The sequence below is a fragment of the Schistocerca americana genome, chromosome X (genome assembly GCF_021461395.2).
Source record: "Schistocerca americana isolate TAMUIC-IGC-003095 chromosome X, iqSchAmer2.1, whole genome shotgun sequence".
Lineage (NCBI taxonomy): Eukaryota > Metazoa > Arthropoda > Insecta > Orthoptera > Acrididae > Schistocerca > Schistocerca americana.
Genome location: NC_060130.1, coordinates 1,010,248,443 through 1,010,269,316, shown reverse-complemented (window position 1 = coordinate 1,010,269,316; position 20,874 = coordinate 1,010,248,443). Strand labels below are relative to the sequence as shown.

Here is a 20,874-nt window from a genome sequence, read left to right as displayed (position 1 = left end):
CATTAACATAAATAAAAGCAATAATTATCTGCACTATGTTGACTTACTTCAGTGTTATAACTATTATCACAGAAACTCAGAACATACAAGAACTACAGTACAAACACAGACATACTGAGACCTGGTACGTAGGAAAAGGCAGGATTCGGTGTGGATGGGGCTGTAATCAGTTACTGTTGGTTACTCAGATTTTTTTTTTTTTTTAAATCATGTACACTTTATTTGGAAACAATTGCAACTAAAGTTGACTATAAGGAACAACTATTCAATTTGACTGTTAAGACACAATGTCTAATTTTAAAAAAATTAAGCAAGTTGCACTCACAGCTGAAGGCATTATTGACCAGAAATTAAAATTATTTGTCGGCTGAGGACCCAAACAGTAATAATTCAAAATTACCGTATTTAAAATAACAATCATCACATTCTGACCAAATCAAGAGAGAAGTGGGCCTCAGACAGTGCTCCAAGGATCAACCTGGGAAAGTCGCTCAACTTCGTAAAGAATGAGGCAGGCAGCCAAGAGTTGTATTCACTTAACCAGATGGCAAATCAAACTAGTGACAGTTTAAACACTGACCAACACTCTTTCAAAATCTACCTAACTTCTGATAACCAATTCAACGATGGAATAACCCAGGCAAGGCGGAACCGGTTGACAGCACTGCGTCTTCCGAATCCGGTGTTTAGAACATCCAGAAGCAGAAGGAACCACTACAACCAAAGTAATCCAAAAGAAACAAAATATTCGAACCACAATCACGGAGGCTGTCGAACTACACACCATACCGGAGAGCAGTGGCAAGGTGAGGAAAGGTACACTGCCACGAAAATACGCAAACCTCAGGGCAGGTAGCTGGGGCTTTAGCGGCCACCAGGCAGAAAAATACCACTGGTTGAGCTTCACCAACAATAACACAAGGAATTCAATGATTAATAATAAGAAGTGGAGGACGGCTGATTAATTTTGCCAACTCCAAACACTACAATCGTTGCTCTTCGTCTCAGCAACCCTGCGAGCAGCAACGGCTGAACAAACGGTGTGATCTCAAAATAGTGGAGGTTTCACAACTGGTTTGATGTTCACTCAACTCAAACATCCTGGGTCCGGTGGACAACGAGACTGCGGCCCTCGCAACTACAGCCCCTCGATCTGGCCTGCGTGCTGCCAGCGTTGCCGGACCTCACTGTGCTCCATCCCAACCAAACTCCTCGACACCCTCCAACCCAGAACACACTTCACGTCCCTCCAAAGATAGTACCACCGTACTAGATATCGGTAACCGCTGCTGCTGCCACTCGTGGACAGACAGTGCTAGCAAATGTGGTGGCACCAGTAAACACAACAAGAAAACGAGACGCCACTATCCCTATTACAAATGCCAACCTACCGACAGCACCAACGCGAGCCGCAACACGGCTCAACCTCGTCCCTCCCCCCTCAAACACCGACCCAGGGGTAATCCGACAAGTGGCCTAACCAAACTTAATTTGATTAAGATGGACCCGGTTTTGCTTACCGGTGCGGTTGTCCTTAACTAGAAGATTAACTGGGGCTAAAATATGCATAACAGTACAGGGACCCAGGAAACGAGGAGTGAACTTACCGAGGTTCCCAGCACGCACCTCCCTCGCTGGAAAATTACGGACATACATCTGGTCTCCTGGTTTACCCCTAAAGACTCGATTACGGTTGTAACTGTCAGCTCGTTTGTCGTGGGCCCTGAGAATATTGTGCCTGGCACAATTCCAGTTTTCTTTGGCGATCTGAGGGGTAATATCCACAGGGAGTAGATCTTGAATTACCCATAAGTTCAAAAGGAGGGAATTAACAGGATAAGAAATGACAAGGAAACCAGAGTAACCTTCAAAGCCTCACGGCTGGTGGTATTGAAGGCAGAACTAAGCCAAGGGAGACTAAAATCCCACTTACTGGGCATTTTCTGATGGTAGATAATCAGTGCGGATTTGAGATTACGATTGACCCTCTCTGCGAAAGAGCCCTGCAGGTAATACGGAGTGGTAGTCATGTGCTTCACATGGATTGCAAAAAAGAAAGCCTTGAAGGAAGCCGAAAGAAAGGCCAGCGCATTATGACTAACGATTTGCTCAGGGGGTCCAAAAACACTATATACGTTAGTTAAATGGGCAATAGTGGCAGCAGCAGTCACGTTACAACTCTGAAGCAGCCAGGTAAACCTTGAAAATGCGTCAATAATAACCAATATGTACTGATGGCCTCTTTTGGTGCGAGGTAAGGGCTCCACATAACTGATATAGTATTTGTCCACAGGACAGGATTCGCACTCAGAACTCAAGAAGCCCTGTCAAAGAGCGGTCTTAGGCTTGGCCACATGATGCAACTGACACCGAGAAACCATCTCTTTATTGTCTCAGTCCATAGATGGCCAAGTCAAATGCTTCTTAATTTTCTGCAAGGTCTTATAGGTTCCTAAATGCCTGCTAATCAACGAGTTGTGACAGTAATGGAAAACGGGGCATACCAGGGTTTCTGGTAGACAGATATTCAACTCCTTGGCATGTCCCACCCTTTTACACAAAATGCCTTTCCTGATGACATATCCATCTAAAGGTTCCCCACTGACAGCCGTTCCTTAACCAGTCCCCAAGTGGGGTCCCAATTCTGATGGTCGGCACTGTCACTAAACAAATGAGGAATACTGCCTAACGCAACACAACTAAGATTGCCTTCCTCTGCTTCTCGGACGCACTCACTAGATGGATGTTCAGTGAACACATGGCTGAGGACGTCTGTGAGCACATTCTCAGTCCCCTTAATGTGTTTAACCTCGAATTGAAACGCTGAAATCTGTACTGCCCACCTGGCGATACGGCCAGTTTTACGCTTGCTTGTCGGTTTCTAGCTGAAATACTCTATGCTCGAGATAAAAGCGATACTTCTCCAGCACAAACAAGACGGCCAATGCCTCACATTCATAAACGGAATATTTAACTTCAGCACTGGTTAACTGGTGAGACACGTATGCTAATGGCTGCCTTTGACCCTCGAACTCCTGTAGAAGGATGGCCGAAATTCCCTCATTAGATGCGTTGGTTTGTACAATGATTTTTTTATTAAAATCAGGCACTCTGAGTTTAGATTGCCCTTTGAAAGGAACCATCCCAGCATTTGCCTGGAGCGATTTAGGGAAATCACGGAAAACCTAAATCAGGATGGCCGGACACGGGATTGAACCGTCGTCCTCCCGAATGCGAGTCCAGTGTGCTAACCACTGCGCCACCTCGCTCAGTGGCACTCTGAGAACCGGAGGGATGGCTATAGCTGCCTTAATGTGCTCAAACATAGCCTCTCGGGCAGGTCCCCAGTCAAAACGCACCCCTTTTCGACGCAATTCATTTAAAGGAGCTGCCAACTGAGCAAAATTAGGGACAAAACAACTAAAATAATTCGACATGCCTACGAAGCTGGCAATCCGACGTTTATCAGCATGCGGCAGGAGAGCTCTCAGTGCCTTACCGCTCCTGGTCAATACGAATGCTCTCGCCTGATACTAGGTGACCTAAGAAGGATACCTGCTGCCTGGGTAATGTCACCTCACTGGGTTTAACAGTCAAACTGACCCCCTGCAACTTGGCAAAAACTTGCTGGATATGTTCCAAATGCTCCTGAAAAGAACGACTATAAATCACCAAGTCGTCCAAGTAATTATAAACACAGACTAATTTCAAGTTTCCAAGAATATTATCCAGCAAACAAGTAAGAACAGCTGCGCCAGTAGCCAAATCAAAGGGAACCCTGTTAAACTCAAACAGATTCTAGTCAGTACAAAATGCTGTAAGGTGTTTACATTCTTCAGCTAAGGGAATCTGATAACAGGCTGGATTCAGATTGAGCACTGAGAACCAATTAGCACTGGCAAACCAAGTTAAAGAGTTATGAAGATCAGGTAATGGAACTGATTTGAGGACAACCTTGGTGTTCAGGTGCTGGTAGTCAACAACAGGCCAAAAATCCCGCCCCTGATCCTTAGGAACAAGGAATAGATATGGGGACTGCCTGACAGGAATATGGTCAGATAGACGAATATGGTAGTCGAGAACATTAGTAACCCCCAGTCTACCACAGAGAAGCTCCGGGAACCTCTGCAACAAATCCTCTAGTTCAGAGGCCTGCTGTGAAGATAGATGGATGAGATCAACTCCTTAACCTTAGCATCAACAGCCAGCACGCTGGTATTTCGATGCACCTTACGCTTAGCACATTCACAGAACCCAAACTCCTGAGCAGAAGCGAACTTAAAGAAGAAGGTGTACTCGGAATAATGCAAGACAAGACCAGTTTTACTGATAAAATCACATCCCAAAATCAAAACGACCAGCAGCTTCTTAACCAAGGCCAAAGACAAGGGCCAGGGGAAATCCCCAATCGAGATACTCCCTTGGACCCAACCATGCAGAGGCAACACCTGCCCATTGGCAACCCGACATCTCTGCACTGAAGAAGGGACAGACTAAAGTCTCGTAAGATGCCCAAATTCAAGAAACCATTCCAAGCACAACAACGAAAAGGAGCTACCAGAATCCAAAATGGCACAAATAGGTTCGCCACCTGCTCGAGAACAAATATAAGGTCGGGGAGGTGATGATCAAGCAACGACATGGGCACACCAAGGTTTAAAGGCTTGATCCCAAGGTCGCTGCCCGGCCCAGCATCATTTATTGGCTCTGGGTGCACGTGGTTGAACGCAAGAACGAACTAAATGACCTGTCTGACCGCACCTGAAGCAATGCCGTGGTTCCCTTTTAGCAAACTCAGCCAATGTAGATAATCCGGGGTTCTCCTTGATAACGCCCGCAGGACCTTAACTTCATGGCATGGATCGTCCGCAAGCGGTAACGCAGATATCGTTACAACGGCGGCACTAAGTTCTTCCCAGGTGGAGGGACAACAACCAAAAAACAAAGTGCGACTTATCCTCCGCTCGCATTCCCACCAAGATAATAGAAACTAACTCCCATTCTGGCAAGTCGACTAAAAAGGCCAAGCAGGCTGTCTTGACTCTGTCCACATATTCATGTAACTCCCCTTTATCTTGCTGCATCTGCCAAATATAGTGACACTCGAGCTGTTTGCGAACTCCCATGGTCAATCTTTTGTTAATTACAAGCTCCCTCAACCACTGCAAGGAAAACCCCTCTGCCATGGCTCTGGATACGAGGGTCCTCAATTCGCCTCCAGCTAATGGATACAATAGCGACAAAACTACTTGATGCGAAATGCCGAAGGCAGCAGCGTGTTGCTCATGGCGAACCAACAACCATAATAACCTTTCAATCTGCTAGAGTCGGTCTATAACTAATTCTATGATGTCCCAAAAGAGATGCACCAGAGGATTAGGCAATTTAGCAAACGCTGCATCAAACCTCTCGGGAGACATAAGTGCATTATTCCCGGACTGGCTTGCGCGCCACCCTGAAGACAGCAAGTCCTGCTCCCCAGTCCTCTCCGCAACAAGCTCTAAACATGTAATTTTGAACTGCAATTCATTAATCAAGGACCCCAATTCAGCAGATGATTCTTTATAATGATCCTCTAACTTTAATTTCCTTAAATCCGCTATCTGGTTGGTTAAATGTAATAACTATGCCCGCACCCTGTCTAACTGACTGCCACTAGGTTGAGTGCCCTCCAAAAAGCTGATGGTGCGCTCAAGAACCCTAACAGGTGTAAACAAAAACTCAATGGCTGCTTCTGTCTCGCCCACAACATCCGGCATGACATCAACTGGCTGAAGAATGGTAGCATGCAAATGCGCGGCTAAGTCTGGGAAACTATCCTCAATAGGCTGGCGCCTTATCGCCAGCTCATAAACGAGGTAGTCCTTCCTCAACAGGCTGATCCCGGGGCACTGCCTGACCATCATTAGAATTGGTCACCTGAAACAACAAAATATCAAAGACAAATATCGTCTAACACTGAGAGAGTTACAATTCGAACCAACGGTAACTGTAATGGCAATATTACAATCCGAACCACGCTCTGCTACCACTGAGACCTGGTACTTAGGGAAAGGCACGATTCGGTGTGGACAGGGCTGTAATCAGTTACTGTTGGTTGCTCAGATATTTTTTTTTTTAAATCACGTACACTTTATTTGGAAACAATTGCAACTAAACTGGACAATAAGGAACAATCATTCAATTTGACTGTTAAGACAAAATGTCTAATTTTAAAAAAAATTAAGCAAGTTGCACTCACGGCTGAAGGCCTTATTGACCAGAAATTAAAATTTATTTGTTGGCTGAAGGCCCCAATAGTAATAACTCAAAAAACAACTTGACAGCTGAAGGCCTGGATAGAAAATACTTGAGAAACAGTTAAACTTCTCCAAGGGATACTAAAATATCTAAAAAAAAGACAATCATCAAAACTTCACTATTAAGAGACAATATCTAATTAAAAATTCTTACAACCAATTGTGTTCACAGCTGAAGGTCTTACTGACAAAAAATTCAAATTATTTGTCAGCTGAAGGCCCAAACAGTAATAATTCAAAATTACCGTATTTAAAATAACAATCATCACATTCTGACCAAATCAAGAGAGATGTGGGCCTCAGACAGTGCTCCTAGGATCAACCTGGGAAAGTCGCTCAACCTCGTAAAGAATGAGACAGGCAGCCAAGAGTTGTATTCACCTAACCGGATGGAAACTCAAACTAGTGACAGTTTAAACACAGACCAACACTCTTTTAAAATCTACCTAACGTCTGATAACCAATACAATGACGGAATAACCCAGGCAAGGCGGAACCGGTGGACAGCACTGCGTCTTCCGAATCCAGTGTTTAGAACATCCAGAAGCATAAGGAAACACTATGATCAAAGTAATCCAAAAGAAACAAAATATTCAAACCACAATCAAGGAGGTTGTTGAACTACACACCTTACCGGAAAGCAGCGGCAAGGCGAGGAAAGGTACACTGCCGCAAAAATATGCAAACCTCCAGGCCAGGTAACTGAGTATTAGCAGCCACTAGGCAGAAAAATACTGCTGGTTGAGCTTCGCCCATAATAACACAAGGAATTCAATGATTAATAATAAGAAGTGGAGGACAGCTAATTAATTTCGCCAACTCCAAACACTCCACTCGTCGCTCTTCGTCTCAGCGACCCTGCGAGCAGCAACGGCTGAACAAACAGTGTGATCTCAAAATAGTGGAGGTTTCACAACTGGTTTAATGTTCACTGAACTCAAACACCCTGGGTCCGGTGGACAACGAGATTGCGGCCCTCGCAACTACAGCCCCTCGATCTGGCAGTGCCTGCACATCCTCGCGCTGCCGGACCTCACTGTGCTCCGTCCCAACCGAACTCCCTGACACCCTCTGACCCAGAAAACACTTCACATCCCTCCAAAAATAATACCACTGTACTATCAATAACTGCTGCTGCCACTCATGGACTGACAACGCTAGCAAACGCAGTGGTGTCAGTAAACACAAGAAGAAAATGAGACACCACTATCCCTATTACGTGATGCCAACCTACAACTGGCACCAACGTGAGCTGCAACACGGCTCACATGCGTTGACCACATTCACACAAACATAACAAAGGAGAACATAAACATAACCAACATAGAAAATGACATATCTGATCACAGAGCCCTTACTATGGAAATTGATGTAGGGAATGTAGATATAACTAAAAGTAATATGTTTATGTATAAAAGAAAATTTAACTATAGTAAACTTAAGAGGGCATTAGGCAATGAAAAATGGGAACCAATTACAATACAACAAATGTGAACAATAATGGAAAAATGTCTATAAATTATTCAATAAAACTTTAAATTAAACACGTCCTTTAGTAAAACAAGTAAACAAAGCTATTATTACAAAGCTGAGAATTTACCTCCAGAAATCAGTGACCTGAGAGAGTACATGAAAGACTCTTACATAATCTTTAGAGATACTAAATTACAATACTATTTAACAAAATGTAAACTCCTCAGAAAAAATACAGAGATTCCTTGACTAACCTTATAGCTCAGATATATGCCTATCAAATAAGGAACTCAGCCAATGTTAGTAAAACAACAATCATTTCAAAACTTCAAGCTAAAATGTGTTGTGGCTGGGATGACATTTCACCTGAGTTGCTAAAGGAATGCAGAGGAGAATTAGTGAAGCCTCTAACACACCTAATAAATATATCCCTCTGCCATGGAGAATTCTCTGATATTTTGAAAATCACTGAAATCCTACCGGTGAACAAAAAGGGAATAAAAGCTGATATGAAAGACTATAGGCCAATATTGTAATATTAAATCAATTTGAGGCATGTTTCATGAAATAATCTATTTAGCAATCTACAACACGGTTTTAGAAAAGGAAGCTCTACTGTAATGGGAGTAGCAACCTCTATACACGAAATATTAAACAAGGTAGACGAAGGAGACAGGGCGATATGCACCTTCCTGGATACGAGTACAGCTTCTGATACTACGAATCATAAAATTCTATGGCATAACTTAGAAGCATTTGGATGAGAGGGGTGGCCTTAAACTCCTTACCTCCTATCTGAAAGCCAGGAACCAGTGTGTCAAGCTAACTTATAAAAGGAATTAACAGCTGGTAACAACGAAATCAACCCACAAGATACCTCGATTTGGTGTGACCGAGTAAGTATATTGAGGCCTTTTCTGTTTCTTGTGTACATTAACAATTTAATTGAACCCCAAAACTGCAAGGTTGTAAGCTATGCCGATTACACATCTTTTGTCAGCTGGGGCCGTGATATGCAAACTACTACAAACAGTAGTGAAATCAACTGTAATTTTCTGTCAAGTTATCTTATTGCAAACTAGCTACTCATAAATAAAGAGAAGACAGTGACAACACAATTTATGCTTAGCTATAGTCAGAATATAAATAGAACTCTATTTACAGTCCCATTGGTCCTTAGCTAAACAAAAAACACAAGTTTTTGGGTATAATTGTTGATGAACACCTGTCATGGAAAGAACATATATACCATATTTGTAAGGAATTCAGTTCAAATACATATCTACTGAAAAGGGTCTCAGCCTTCCTGGACCAAGGTAGCTTGAGACAAATATATTTTGGAGTGACACATCCACATCTTCAAGATTGTATTGAGACACGGGGAGGGGCACCAGCTGTCTATACATACAGGCTCTTCAGACTACAAAAAAAGACAGTAAAAGTGGTAGCTGAGGTAAACAGGAAAGAGCCTTGTACAGAAATCTGCACGAAATATAAAATACTAACCATATAGTCTATGCATATCCCGCAGGCAATATTGTTCGTAAAACAAAATCCAGAATATAATGTAACAAACAATAATGTATATAGGTACGATCCATGGGGAAGGGAACATTTTCACAGGATTGCCAGTAAAACAAAGGCTGCAGACCATAATCCACATACAATAGGAACCATCTTTTATAACAGATTTCAATCTGACCTCATGACAGCTAATTTAAACACTTCAAAGAATGAACTTAAGCTTTTATTAATAGAGAAAAGCTGTTATTCGGCAGAAGATTTCAAGTTGAAATAGCCCTTTGTAAAACAGTGTACATGGCATAAGTTTGTTTTTGCAACAAAAAATTATAATACGACCTTCACTATTTATATCAATGTGTGCACTTACGTATGTTAACTAAACCTTTGTATATGTGATCTAAAATCTATGACAATGTCCAAAAACTGATTGTTATATGGACAGCAAATAAACAAATAAATTTACAAAAACGTATGACCAGCTCATCTGTGTGGTACTGGGATCGAGGGACAAAATATAACTACTATCCCTTAGTGAAATTACACCATTAGCATCACAGCAATAGACAATATTTTCATCAAATAGTGAGGAAAAGGTTGGTAATAGGTTATCAAATCGTGAGACTTTATGTTTTCGGCTATTAAGAAAGAAATGTGAAGTACACAAATATTCAAGAGAGGAGTCACTAATCTGCTTAAGTGGAACCATTTATCTGACTCTCGAAATGTTGTCAGCGGCAAGAGACGTATGAACTCTAATGCACACAGATTGGATGGTTGCAAATAATATGGTAAACTTCTAAATAAATTAAAATATTATGGAATTATGGGTAGGACATTCAGCTCATTTCAGTCCTTTTTGAACAGTAAAAATTAGGTGACTTTTCTACACAATCATATGCCAGGACATTCTTAGTGGACAGAGCATAACATCAGTTTCAAAGGATCTCTCTACCATTCCCTCTGGAATAGTATATGGGAGACACAAATATCTAAATCTTTCTGTGTAACTTCTGACATCTCTTATTTTATCATGATCATCATTCCTCCTTATGTAAGTGGGGAGTAACAAGGTATATTGGGAGTCAGAGGAGAAAGTTGTTAACTGAAATTTTGTGATGAGATTTTGCTCTAATGTAAAACATCTTTGTTTCAATGAATGCCACCCAAACGTGCTTATCAGTCTGTGACACTCACCCCCACCCATTTTGTGACAACACAGAACAAGTTCCCCTTTTTTTTGGACCAGTGTCCTCTCCCAGTCCCATCTGGTAAGGATCTCATAACCCATAGAAATACTCTTGAATAGGACGGACAAGCATAGTGTAACCATTTCTTTAGTGGCTTTTTTGCACCTTTTGAGTGATCTGCTAATAAAATATAGTTTGCCTTCCCTACATTTTCGGCATGTTCAACCCCATTTAAGTCATTCCTATCAGTAATCCCAACATATTTAATATTGACAACCTCTAAATTTGTGTTCTTTATCATATAACACAAATTCAATGGAATTCTCTTAGTAGTTAAAAGGTGTACAACTTTGCTTCCGCCACTTTTTCCCAAACATTTGAGGCTGTAATGAAACAAATTGGTTACACATGTATCATTCAAAGTATTTTCCATCGCTGGACACTACTTTCTCCTACTTTTCGGGTAGTGTACAAATCCAATGTCAAAAAAATTGTTCATCTTCTGAAGCGATCCACGAATTGATCTAATTTGTGACTTCTTCATGAGATCTGAAGTGTTCGTCAGCCAGGCCATGCTCCATTGATCTAAACAGGTGACAGTCAGAGGGAGCAATGTCTGGAGAATACGGTGGGTGGGGTAGGACTTCCCATTTTAACATTTCCAAGTACGTTTTGACCTCTTTCGCAACGTGGGGTCGAGTGTTGTCATGCTGCAAAATCACTTTATCGTGCCTCTAGCTGTATTGCGGCTGTTTGTCTTTTAATGCTCTGCTCAAATGCATTAATTGCATTTGATAACGAGCACCTGTGATTGTTTCACTTGGTTTTAACACCTCATAGTACATGACGCCAAGCTGATACCACCAAATACAAAGCATGATCTTGGAACCATGAATATTCAGTTTGGCCGTCAACGTGGAAGCATGGCCGGGATATCCCCATGATTTTTTTGCATTTAGAGTTACCATAATGAACCTATTTTTCATCCCCGGTCACAAAGTGATGCAGAAATCCCTTCCCTTTTTGTCTCTGAAGCAGCTGTTTACAAACACACAAATGCCATTCAATCTCTCTTGGTTTCAGCTCACAAGGGACCCAACTTCCTTCTTTCTGAATCATGCCCATAGACTTGATATGTTTTGAAATGGCTTACTGTGTCACTCCCACTAATCATGCCAATTCTTCTTGAGTTTGACACAAGTCTTCACTCAGCAATGTCCCCAATTCTGCACCTTCGAAAACGTTGTCTCTTCCATCACTATGCCGGTCTACGACATTAAAATCATCGTTCTTGAAGCGTTGAAACCACTCACGACACTTTCTTTCACTAATAACGTCCTTACCATATGTACTTGAGAGCATCTGATGAGACACAGCCACTGTTTTCTTCATATTGAAACAAAATAGTAATATCTCCCACAAATGATGAGAATTAGACTCGTAAACTGACATTTTCAATCAAGAACAACTTTGACACAAATCAACTAATGTTTGAATGACATTATGTTGACTGAAGTCCAAGCTAACTGCCTGATGTCTGTGAGATGTTTCTTTCGACCGCTACTTACCATTGTCACCACCTATTGGCAAACGGAGGAAGCAAAGTTGTACACCTTGTACTTTACATATCATTCAGATATCTTGTCTGAAATATTTTGTAATTTATTTTTATCTTCTATTGACTTCACTAGCCAGTAAGTAACTGCATTACTTGTAAACAATCTATGAGGATTGCTCAGATTGTCTTTTAAATCATTTATGTAGATCAAGAACAGTAAATGGCCTATCACACTTCCTGGGGGAATACCAGGTAAACTTTGGTTTCACCTCATGAATTTCAGTCAAGTACTACATACTGTGCCCTTTCTCACTCGTAAGCACAAATCCAGTTACACAGATGTGATATTCCACAGGCATGCTATTTGATTCAAAGCCACTTTTGAGGAGAAGAAGACAAAATTACAATTGGTGCAAACATACAAACTCACCTTGTCAATCCGATCCTTCTGCACTCCAAATTTGCCCCCAAAGCCTGCACTGTAATCCTTCTGGGACACGTGCTTCTCTACTTTTGCAACATAGTCATGTCCAACAGCACACTGATCCATCCTATAAAACAAAAAATAATTAACAGCACACTGATTTGTGAGACTGAAATCACTGCTGCACAAATCCTGCATAATTTTTGTGAGTTTATAGTAACTAAATGCATTTTGATCCAATTCTGTGCACTAGCTGTCAATATATAATGAGATAACTGGAAGCTCTATTCAGTTTCTTGAGTGTCAGTGACACACACTGTGTTACTTACAAATACTCGGCTATCAACTGTGTGCCATGAAAACCAAATTTTATGTTGAGAACAATATAGAGACAATAGTATGAGGGTAATCCCAAAAGTAAGGTCTCCTATTTTTCACAAGTACATAGACCTGTTTATTTCTACAATGGTTTACATCAGTTTACAGCTTGAACATTTAGCTATTTTTCGACATAATCACCATTCTGTCAATGCATTTTTGTAAACACTGTGGCAGTTTTTATATGGCCATGTCATACCAGCTTGCCGCCATGCTGTTCAGAAATTTATGAACCTCTACTTTCACCTTGTTGTTGGAGCTGAATCACTGGGACCACAATTAACGCTGACAGGTACCGGTACTGAGAGACTCTGAAAAAACTCAAACGGGCAATTCAGAACCAGAGAAGAGGAATTTTGAGCAAGGGCGTACACATTCTCCATGACAATGCTCACCCACACATCGCTTGGCAAACCGTTGCTCTCCTGCAACAGTTTCAGTGGAACATAATCACCCACCCACCCTATAGTCCAGAATTGGCACCCAGTGACTATCACTTGTTCTCTAGGTTAAAAGAACATTTGGCCAGAAAGGGATTCAGCTCCGGCAACAAGGTGAAAGAAGAGGTTCATAACTTTCTGAACAGCATGGCGGCAAGTTGGTATGAGATGGCCATACAAAAACTGCCACAGCGTCTACAAAAATGCATCGACAGAAATGGTGATTATGTCGAAAAATAGCTAAATGTTCAAGCTGTAAACTGATGTAAACCATTGTAGAGATAAACAGGTCTATGTACATATAAAAAAAATAGGAGACCTTACTCTTGGGATTACCCTTGTACTTGTAATGTATGTGAAAATAACTACAAGTTCAAAACTGGTGATAAGCAATTTAAGCATTTGAAATAATTATCTTCTGCATGAGGCCATGGGGAATGATTATGAGAACATAATTATATCTTTAAACAGCATGTCATCTTAAAAATATTTTTGATGATGTACAACAGAAATGATGGTAAATAACATTTCACAGAAAAATTATTGGTTGCTTTCTCCAAAGGAATACCACTTCACTCAGATGAAAAACAAAGCCTTGAAGAGGAGGTTGTTAAGTTTGTTATTAAGACTTAAGTATAAGGGGAAAGGCAGTAAATGAAACAATATGATCGAAAACCTACAAATTTTATCTGTATGTTATATCTGATTTTTGCAGCTTCTTGTACTATTGTTCATAATGGACAAACTGATCCCAAGAAGATGGTTGCGTACTGTCTGGGTCAACACATCCATGCCATTTGCCTCCAAAAACGTAGTGCACAGTTCTATTACGTTTTTCTTGCGGTACTTAGGAGTCATAATTTTTAGGCAGCACTCAACAGCTGGAGTTGTTGGCCGAGGGTGACCACTACAAGGCAGATTTTCAATGTTTTGTGTCTCCGCACTGTGGTTGAATGTTCAAATGTTGCCATGGTGTATGCCAATTCCATTGGCAGGTTTCATGCTGAGAACCTTTCTTGGCGTAAAGTGACAGTGTGGGGACAGTCTATATTTGAACTACTTTTTGAGGCATGTTGACAGATTGAACAGTGTACACAGGCCACATTGTCCCATTTATGATTGGACACACAATGTACTCTAGTGAACTGTATGGAAAAAACAAGGTATCCTTTAACACAGTATACTAGTGGCTCTATGCACCATTTTCCTGTGGTCAAAGGTGTGTTGAGTAAGACATTTCCGATCATAAAAACAAACTTTGCAAGACATGAGGGGGTTCACAGCTAAAACGGAAAGTACTTGCGAGATTTCACAAGGCAGAAAAGCAATCAGGTGTTAAAAGAGATATGAGACAATGTTTTTACATGTTTGCATCCTTGCTTATAGCCTATGGTTATAGACTTGTGGAAAAAGCCTTTAATATTACAGGCAGAACACAAGGAGAAAGACATGGAATGAAAAATGATAAACCTACTGATGATTAAGTAGTCCTTACAGAAAATGATGGTGATCTTCAGAATATGATGGAGACAATAAGAAAAACAAGGAGGAAAATCTGGAATGTTTATCCACGTCACCCACAAAAATTTAATTAAAATAGCACTTGCATAGAAAACATGTTTATTTTTGATGGAAATGTACCAGAGAAATAAGAAAATAGATATCCACAAATAAGAAGTCTTTAAAAATACAAGGAATACTAAAATAACACCAACAGGAATTGCTCAAAGAAAAAGATTTGTTGAGACAAATGCCCATGTGAAGTTTAGTTACATATTACTCTGAAATACGGATGATAGGGAAGAAAGAGGAGATGTATTTGTAAAGCCTTGAAACATGACAATGGAGACAAATGGGTAAAAGTAAATGGGCAGATGAAGAAAGGAATGATGAATTGACTGTGAGAACTAGAGATACAAGTACCATCCAGAAAAACATTAAAAACAGGAAAGCAAACTGTGCTGGGCATGTTTTAAAGAAAAACTATTTGCATAAAATTTTCATCGAAGAGAAGACTGATGATTGTGGTAGGAAAGGTGAATGGTCAACTTTGATTTACTGGGAGAATCCTAGGAAAGTGGGGCTCATCTGTAAAGGAGATCAAGTATAGGATGCTAGTGTGACCTCTTCTTGAGTACTGCTCAAGTGTTTGGGATCCATGCCACGTTATATTGAAGAAAGACATTGACGCAATTCAGAGGCAAGCTGCTAGGTATGTTACTGGTAGGTTCGAACAACACGCAAGTGTTATGGAGATGCTTCGGGAACTCACATTGGAATTCCTGGAGGGAAGGCAACATTCTTGAGAAAATTGACACTCTTGAGAAAATTTAGAGAACCGGCATTTGAAGCTACTGCAGAATGATTCTGTTGCCTCCAACATACATTCTGCACAAGGACCACAAAGATAAGATATGAGAAATTAGGGCTCATACAGAGGTATATAGGCAGTCGTTTTTCCCTCATTCTATTTGTGAGTGGAACAGGAAATGAAATGACTAATAGTGGTAAGGGGTACCCTCTGGCATTCACCATAAGGTGGATTGCGGAGCATCGATGTAGATGTAGATGTGGAAGATAGAAGGAAAACAAAGAAAGAGGCAGAAGATATAGCATGATGGATCAAAGTAAAAGAATATCTTAACCAAGAACTGAAGGAAACAACAAAGAATAAGACATTGGGGAGGATTAATTTCAGCTTCAAACTATTTTTGACATTTTTATACATTGATGACAATGGTGGTGATGATTAATACTACAGAATACTCTGTTTTTACTTTATTCTGGACGTAAGTGTGTCACTCGTTTGTGCACATTGGAGGTTCACAAACTCAGCCGCAAGCATATCAATTACTCTCTAGTAATAATGAGAGATTACAGCACTAAACTGTATAGTGTAGGTTTAGATAGTCACACCTAAACTCTCCCATAGAAATATTGACAACTGGGTTCCAATCTTCCACTTTATTCAGAACCAAATGACCACTGTCATTAAGCCTGAGACAGATTAAGTTATGCTGCAACCCTATGTACCAACCATTAGAAAAAACCACATATATTTCTACAAATCCAAGCAAAAATCATTGTCAAATGTGAAACGTCATAAGATCTGCATCTAGCTGTATGATGAACCTTGTACAATAGTTGGAAACTGCAGACATCAACTAATGTTAGTATCTGCATTAGACAAACATGGTGAAAAGAATGCAAAAGAGTTTTGAGGGATCCCTAGGCCGAATGCGTGGATCCACATAATCTGGATAGAGCTGTTCAACCACCTCTGCATATAAGCATATGTGCAAGTGGATTCAGGCACTTGGTATCTGTTTCTACTCATGCTTTATCCAATTCAAGTATCATACACTGTATAGCTAACACAGCTGTGGCCTGGAACTTACCTGTGGATTTGTATTTCTAACTCTGCTATTGCTGTATTACTGGTTTTGGAGTGTACCTCTCTTCAATCTCTTTAGTTTCCCTCATACCGATGATGATGATGATGATGATGATGATGATGATGATGATGATATGGTTAGATGTTTACAGCTTGAGCACACAAACTGTGTGCTGGGAAAGACAGTACTGCTGGATTTTTTAACCACTTGAGATGCAGTGTGGCCAGATATCTTTATACCACACTCTCATGTATCCTGGACTGTAAACAGTTATATTTACTACTGCATTTTTTGTATGCCCTAAGTCCACAAATACACTCCTGGAAATTGAAATAAGAACACCGTGAATTCATTGTCCCAGGAAGGGGAAACTTTATTGACACATTCCTGGGGTCAGATACATCACATGATCACGCTGACAGAACCACAGGCACATAGACACAGGCAACAGAGCATGCACAATGTCGGCACTAGTACAGTGTATATCCACCTTTCGCAGCAATGCAGGCTGCTATTCTCCCATGGAGACGATCGTAGAGATGCTGGATGTAGTCCTGTGGAACGGCTTGCCATGCCATTTCCACCTGGCGCCTCAGTTGGACCAGCATTCGTGCTGGACGTGCAGACCGCGTGAGACGACACTTCATCCAGTCCCAAACATGCTCAATGGGGGACAGATCCGGAGGTCTTGCTGGCCAGGGTAGTTGACTTACACCTTCTAGAGCACGTTGGGTGGCACGGGATACATGCGGACGTGCATTGTCCTGTTGGAACAGCAAGTTCCCTTGCCGGTCTAGGAATGGTAGAACGATAGGTTCGATGACGGTTTGGATGTACCGTGCACTATTCAGTGTCCCCTCGACGATCACCAGTGGTGTACGGCCAGTGTAGGAGATCGCTCCCCACACCATGATGCCGGGTGTTGGCCCTGTGTGCCTTGGTCGTATGCAGTCCTGATTGTGGCGCTCACCTGCACGGCGCCAAACACGCATACGACCATCATTGGCACCAAGGCAGAAGCGACTCTCATCGCTGAAGACGACACGTCTCCATTCGTCCCTCCATTCACGCCTGTCGCGACACCACTGGAGGCGGGCTGCACGATGTTGGGGCGTGAGCGGAAGACGGCCTAACGGTGTGCGGAACCGTAGCCCAGCTTCATGGAGACGGTTGCGAATGGTCCTCGCCGATACCCCAGGAGCAACAGTGCCCCTAATTTGCTGGGAAGTGGCGGTGCGGTCCCCTACGGCACTGCGTAGGATCCTACGGTCTTGGCGTGCATCCGTGCGTCGCTGCGGTCCGGTCCCAGGTCGACGGGCACGTGCACCTTCCGCCGACCACTGGCAACAACATCGATGTACTGTGGAGACCTCACGCCCCTCGTGTTGAGCAATTCGGCAGTACGTCCACCCGGCCTCCCGCATGCCCACTATATGCCCTCGCTCAAAGTCCGTCAACTGCACATACGGTTCACGTCCACGCTGTCGCGGCTTGCTACCAGTGTTAAAGACTGTGATGGAGCTCCGTATGCCACGGCAAACTGGCTGACACTGACGGCGGCGGTGCACAAATGCTGCGCAGCTAGCGCCATTCGACGGCCAACACCGCGGTTCCTGGTGTGTCCGCTGTGCCGTGCGTGTGATCATTGCTTGTACAGCCCTCTCGCAGTGTCCGGAGCAAGTATGGTGGGTCTGACACACCGGTGTCAATGTGTTCTTTTTTCCATTTCCAGAAGTGTAGTTCCATCAGAATTTCCCTTCAAAAGTACAAAACAGCACAGTGCTGCAGTCATCACCCAGTGCACAGGCTTTGCATGGCCAGACTGTAGGATCCAATCTAAGAAACTCCGACTGAACACTCAAAAACATATCTACACATTTTTCAACTATAAGTCACAGATGTCGATTATTAGTTCCATCTCAGGTAGTAAAAATTGTGATGCATACAGTGAAATTCCTCCGGTTACATCAGCATTTCCATTCAGTGAGAAGATGAGAATGAAATCATAGTTACAAAATTTTTGTATCATTGCACTTATTGCCGCCCCCCCCCCCCCACCTTTTTCCCTTGATCCACCCAAAGAGTCCTTCACTTCATCAACAGAACAAATATATTTACAAAAGCAGGATGAGTTGGTTATGCAAGGTCGTGATATGGATGAAAACATGTTGAAATGAACATGTACGTGGGATTTTGCTGCAAACAGGCACTTGCTTTCTGTCACTGAGCACTACTGGAGAAGAAGACCCTTTTACACTATCAGATTTGGGAATTCCTATTGGCAGTAATTGAGATGGGCTGTTATGGTGATGTCTACATTTCCGTGACAACCCGCTGCAATATAATGACAAACTGCAAAATAAGACCAATTTTTGACCTAGTTATCAGCATTATAAGTAATAATTATGTTCCAGAAAACAAGCTCTGGACTGATGAATAAATGGGTTTCTGGCATAGTCATCAATTTTTCAGGTAGTACTTAAAAAACAAGCAAAATAAATATGGTCTGGAAAATGTGAATCTGATGATGCAGTTCTCAAAACAAGACTCTGCTGTGGCTAGTCATAGGAAAATAAAGGGATGGATCATGCAGCTGAATCTGTTTTTACATTAGCCCAAAATTGGAAGATTCTACCAAACTCATGTCATCCAATTTAACTTGTATTTGGTACCAGTGGGGGAAAAAAAAGGTGCTTCCAATGAAAGGTGAATCAAAGCAGAAAAAAAATTTGCAGTCTGTTTTTCTTTTACATGCTGGTATGTAACAGTACCTGTCTTTCTGCACTCCAAACTTCCCTCCATAGCCAAATGCTGCTTTGGGTCCATCTTCCAACTGTCTTTGTTTAAGGACTGCATCTGCCTCTGCAGTTTCTTCACGTAATTTTTTCATACTGTTATGATAAATAAATAAATAAATAAATGCATAAATAATGCTAAAACACTGCAAATCAATGTCAGTTAATTACTTAACAATTACTTACTGAGTAATGTGCATCCTATTAACGTCAACATTCTGATGCTTATGCGATAATTATTAATTGTACACAGAACACTGTTTCCACATTATATCAGCACACGGTTGGAATACGATAATTGTCTGCGCAATTAATTTATAGAAACAAACGAGTTTAGCTATTTAGTTCACTGAAGAGCTGGCAGAATAATGAGTACTGTTCTGGAACGGGTGTACTATCTAAAATGTGTTGTTCATCAGAGTACTCAACAACTCATTTTTCTGGGACTCAGAGAATACACAAGGTGTCCGCAGCACTGTCTGACCAAATTTTCTGTATCACTACACACTTAACCCTCAAAATGTATTTTAATAATAATAATAATATAGTTTTATAGTTTTCAATCACAGGGATTTCATAGTCAGCTATAAAATAACAGCAACCACTAACAGATTTCAGATCTCCAAACAATAGAATAACCACACTCTCCCTTAAATCCAAACTTCATTGAAGTTAGAAATGAAACAGTTAAATTAATAAGGAGCACCAAGAGAAGCTACAGTAAGGACGAACTAAATGTAATAGAGTAAAATTTTAAAAATGGTACAAGAAACTGCTATAGAACTTTTAAACACTATCGTATCCCAGGTGCTTCCACAGAAGCAATCTTCATCCAAAGTGCTGTCACACAAAAAAAATTCATTCCAAGTGCTTTCACACAATAAATTCTAATCCTGAGTGCACAATGAATTCTCATCCTAGTGCTCCTGTGCACCAATTATTCTATCCCTGTTTCCATGTTTTCCCCACACAGTTTTCTACCCTCTATGTCCAGCCTGGTCTCCTTACAAGCCGACTCCAGGAAGCTCACTGCTGCCTGCTTTGGGCCCACCCACTCCAGTCACATGAACACACCCATAGGCTGCTCCCATCAGCAGCTGACCACAGGAGGAGGAGGAGGAGGAGACTCTCAGTTACTCTACATGCCACCAGCTGGGATCCAGCTTTCCCCACACAGTTGTCCGGAGATTGGCCACCGCCTCTCCACTCTTTTGGAGGGGGAGGGAGGGGGGGGGGGGGGAGATATGCCTCGCATCTACCCAGCCAGCAGCCAACAATACATCTGAGAGAAGCAATCACATAACTCGCAGGGGCCAGCCTTCCTGCAGACAGATACGCAACTCGGCCACGACCCGCCTAGCGACCACGCACTGTCCCGGGTGCCAAAACAGGCTGATGGTC

At 41.8% G+C, this 20,874-nt stretch overlaps 1 protein-coding gene across 1 annotated transcript in view; it reads right to left on the bottom strand.

Annotated features, from left to right (window-relative positions):
- Nucleotides 1-20,874, bottom strand: part of LOC124554743 (src substrate cortactin-like) — a 160,503-nt gene that overhangs the window by 95,049 nt on the left and 44,580 nt on the right. The window contains exons 3-4 of the mRNA XM_047128390.1: nt 19,450-19,569; nt 12,472-12,592 (exon numbers count right to left, since the gene is read on the bottom strand). Of these exons, the coding sequence (XP_046984346.1) occupies nt 12,472-12,592; nt 19,450-19,569 (241 nt within the window). The remainder of the gene's footprint in view (nt 1-12,471; nt 12,593-19,449; nt 19,570-20,874) is intronic.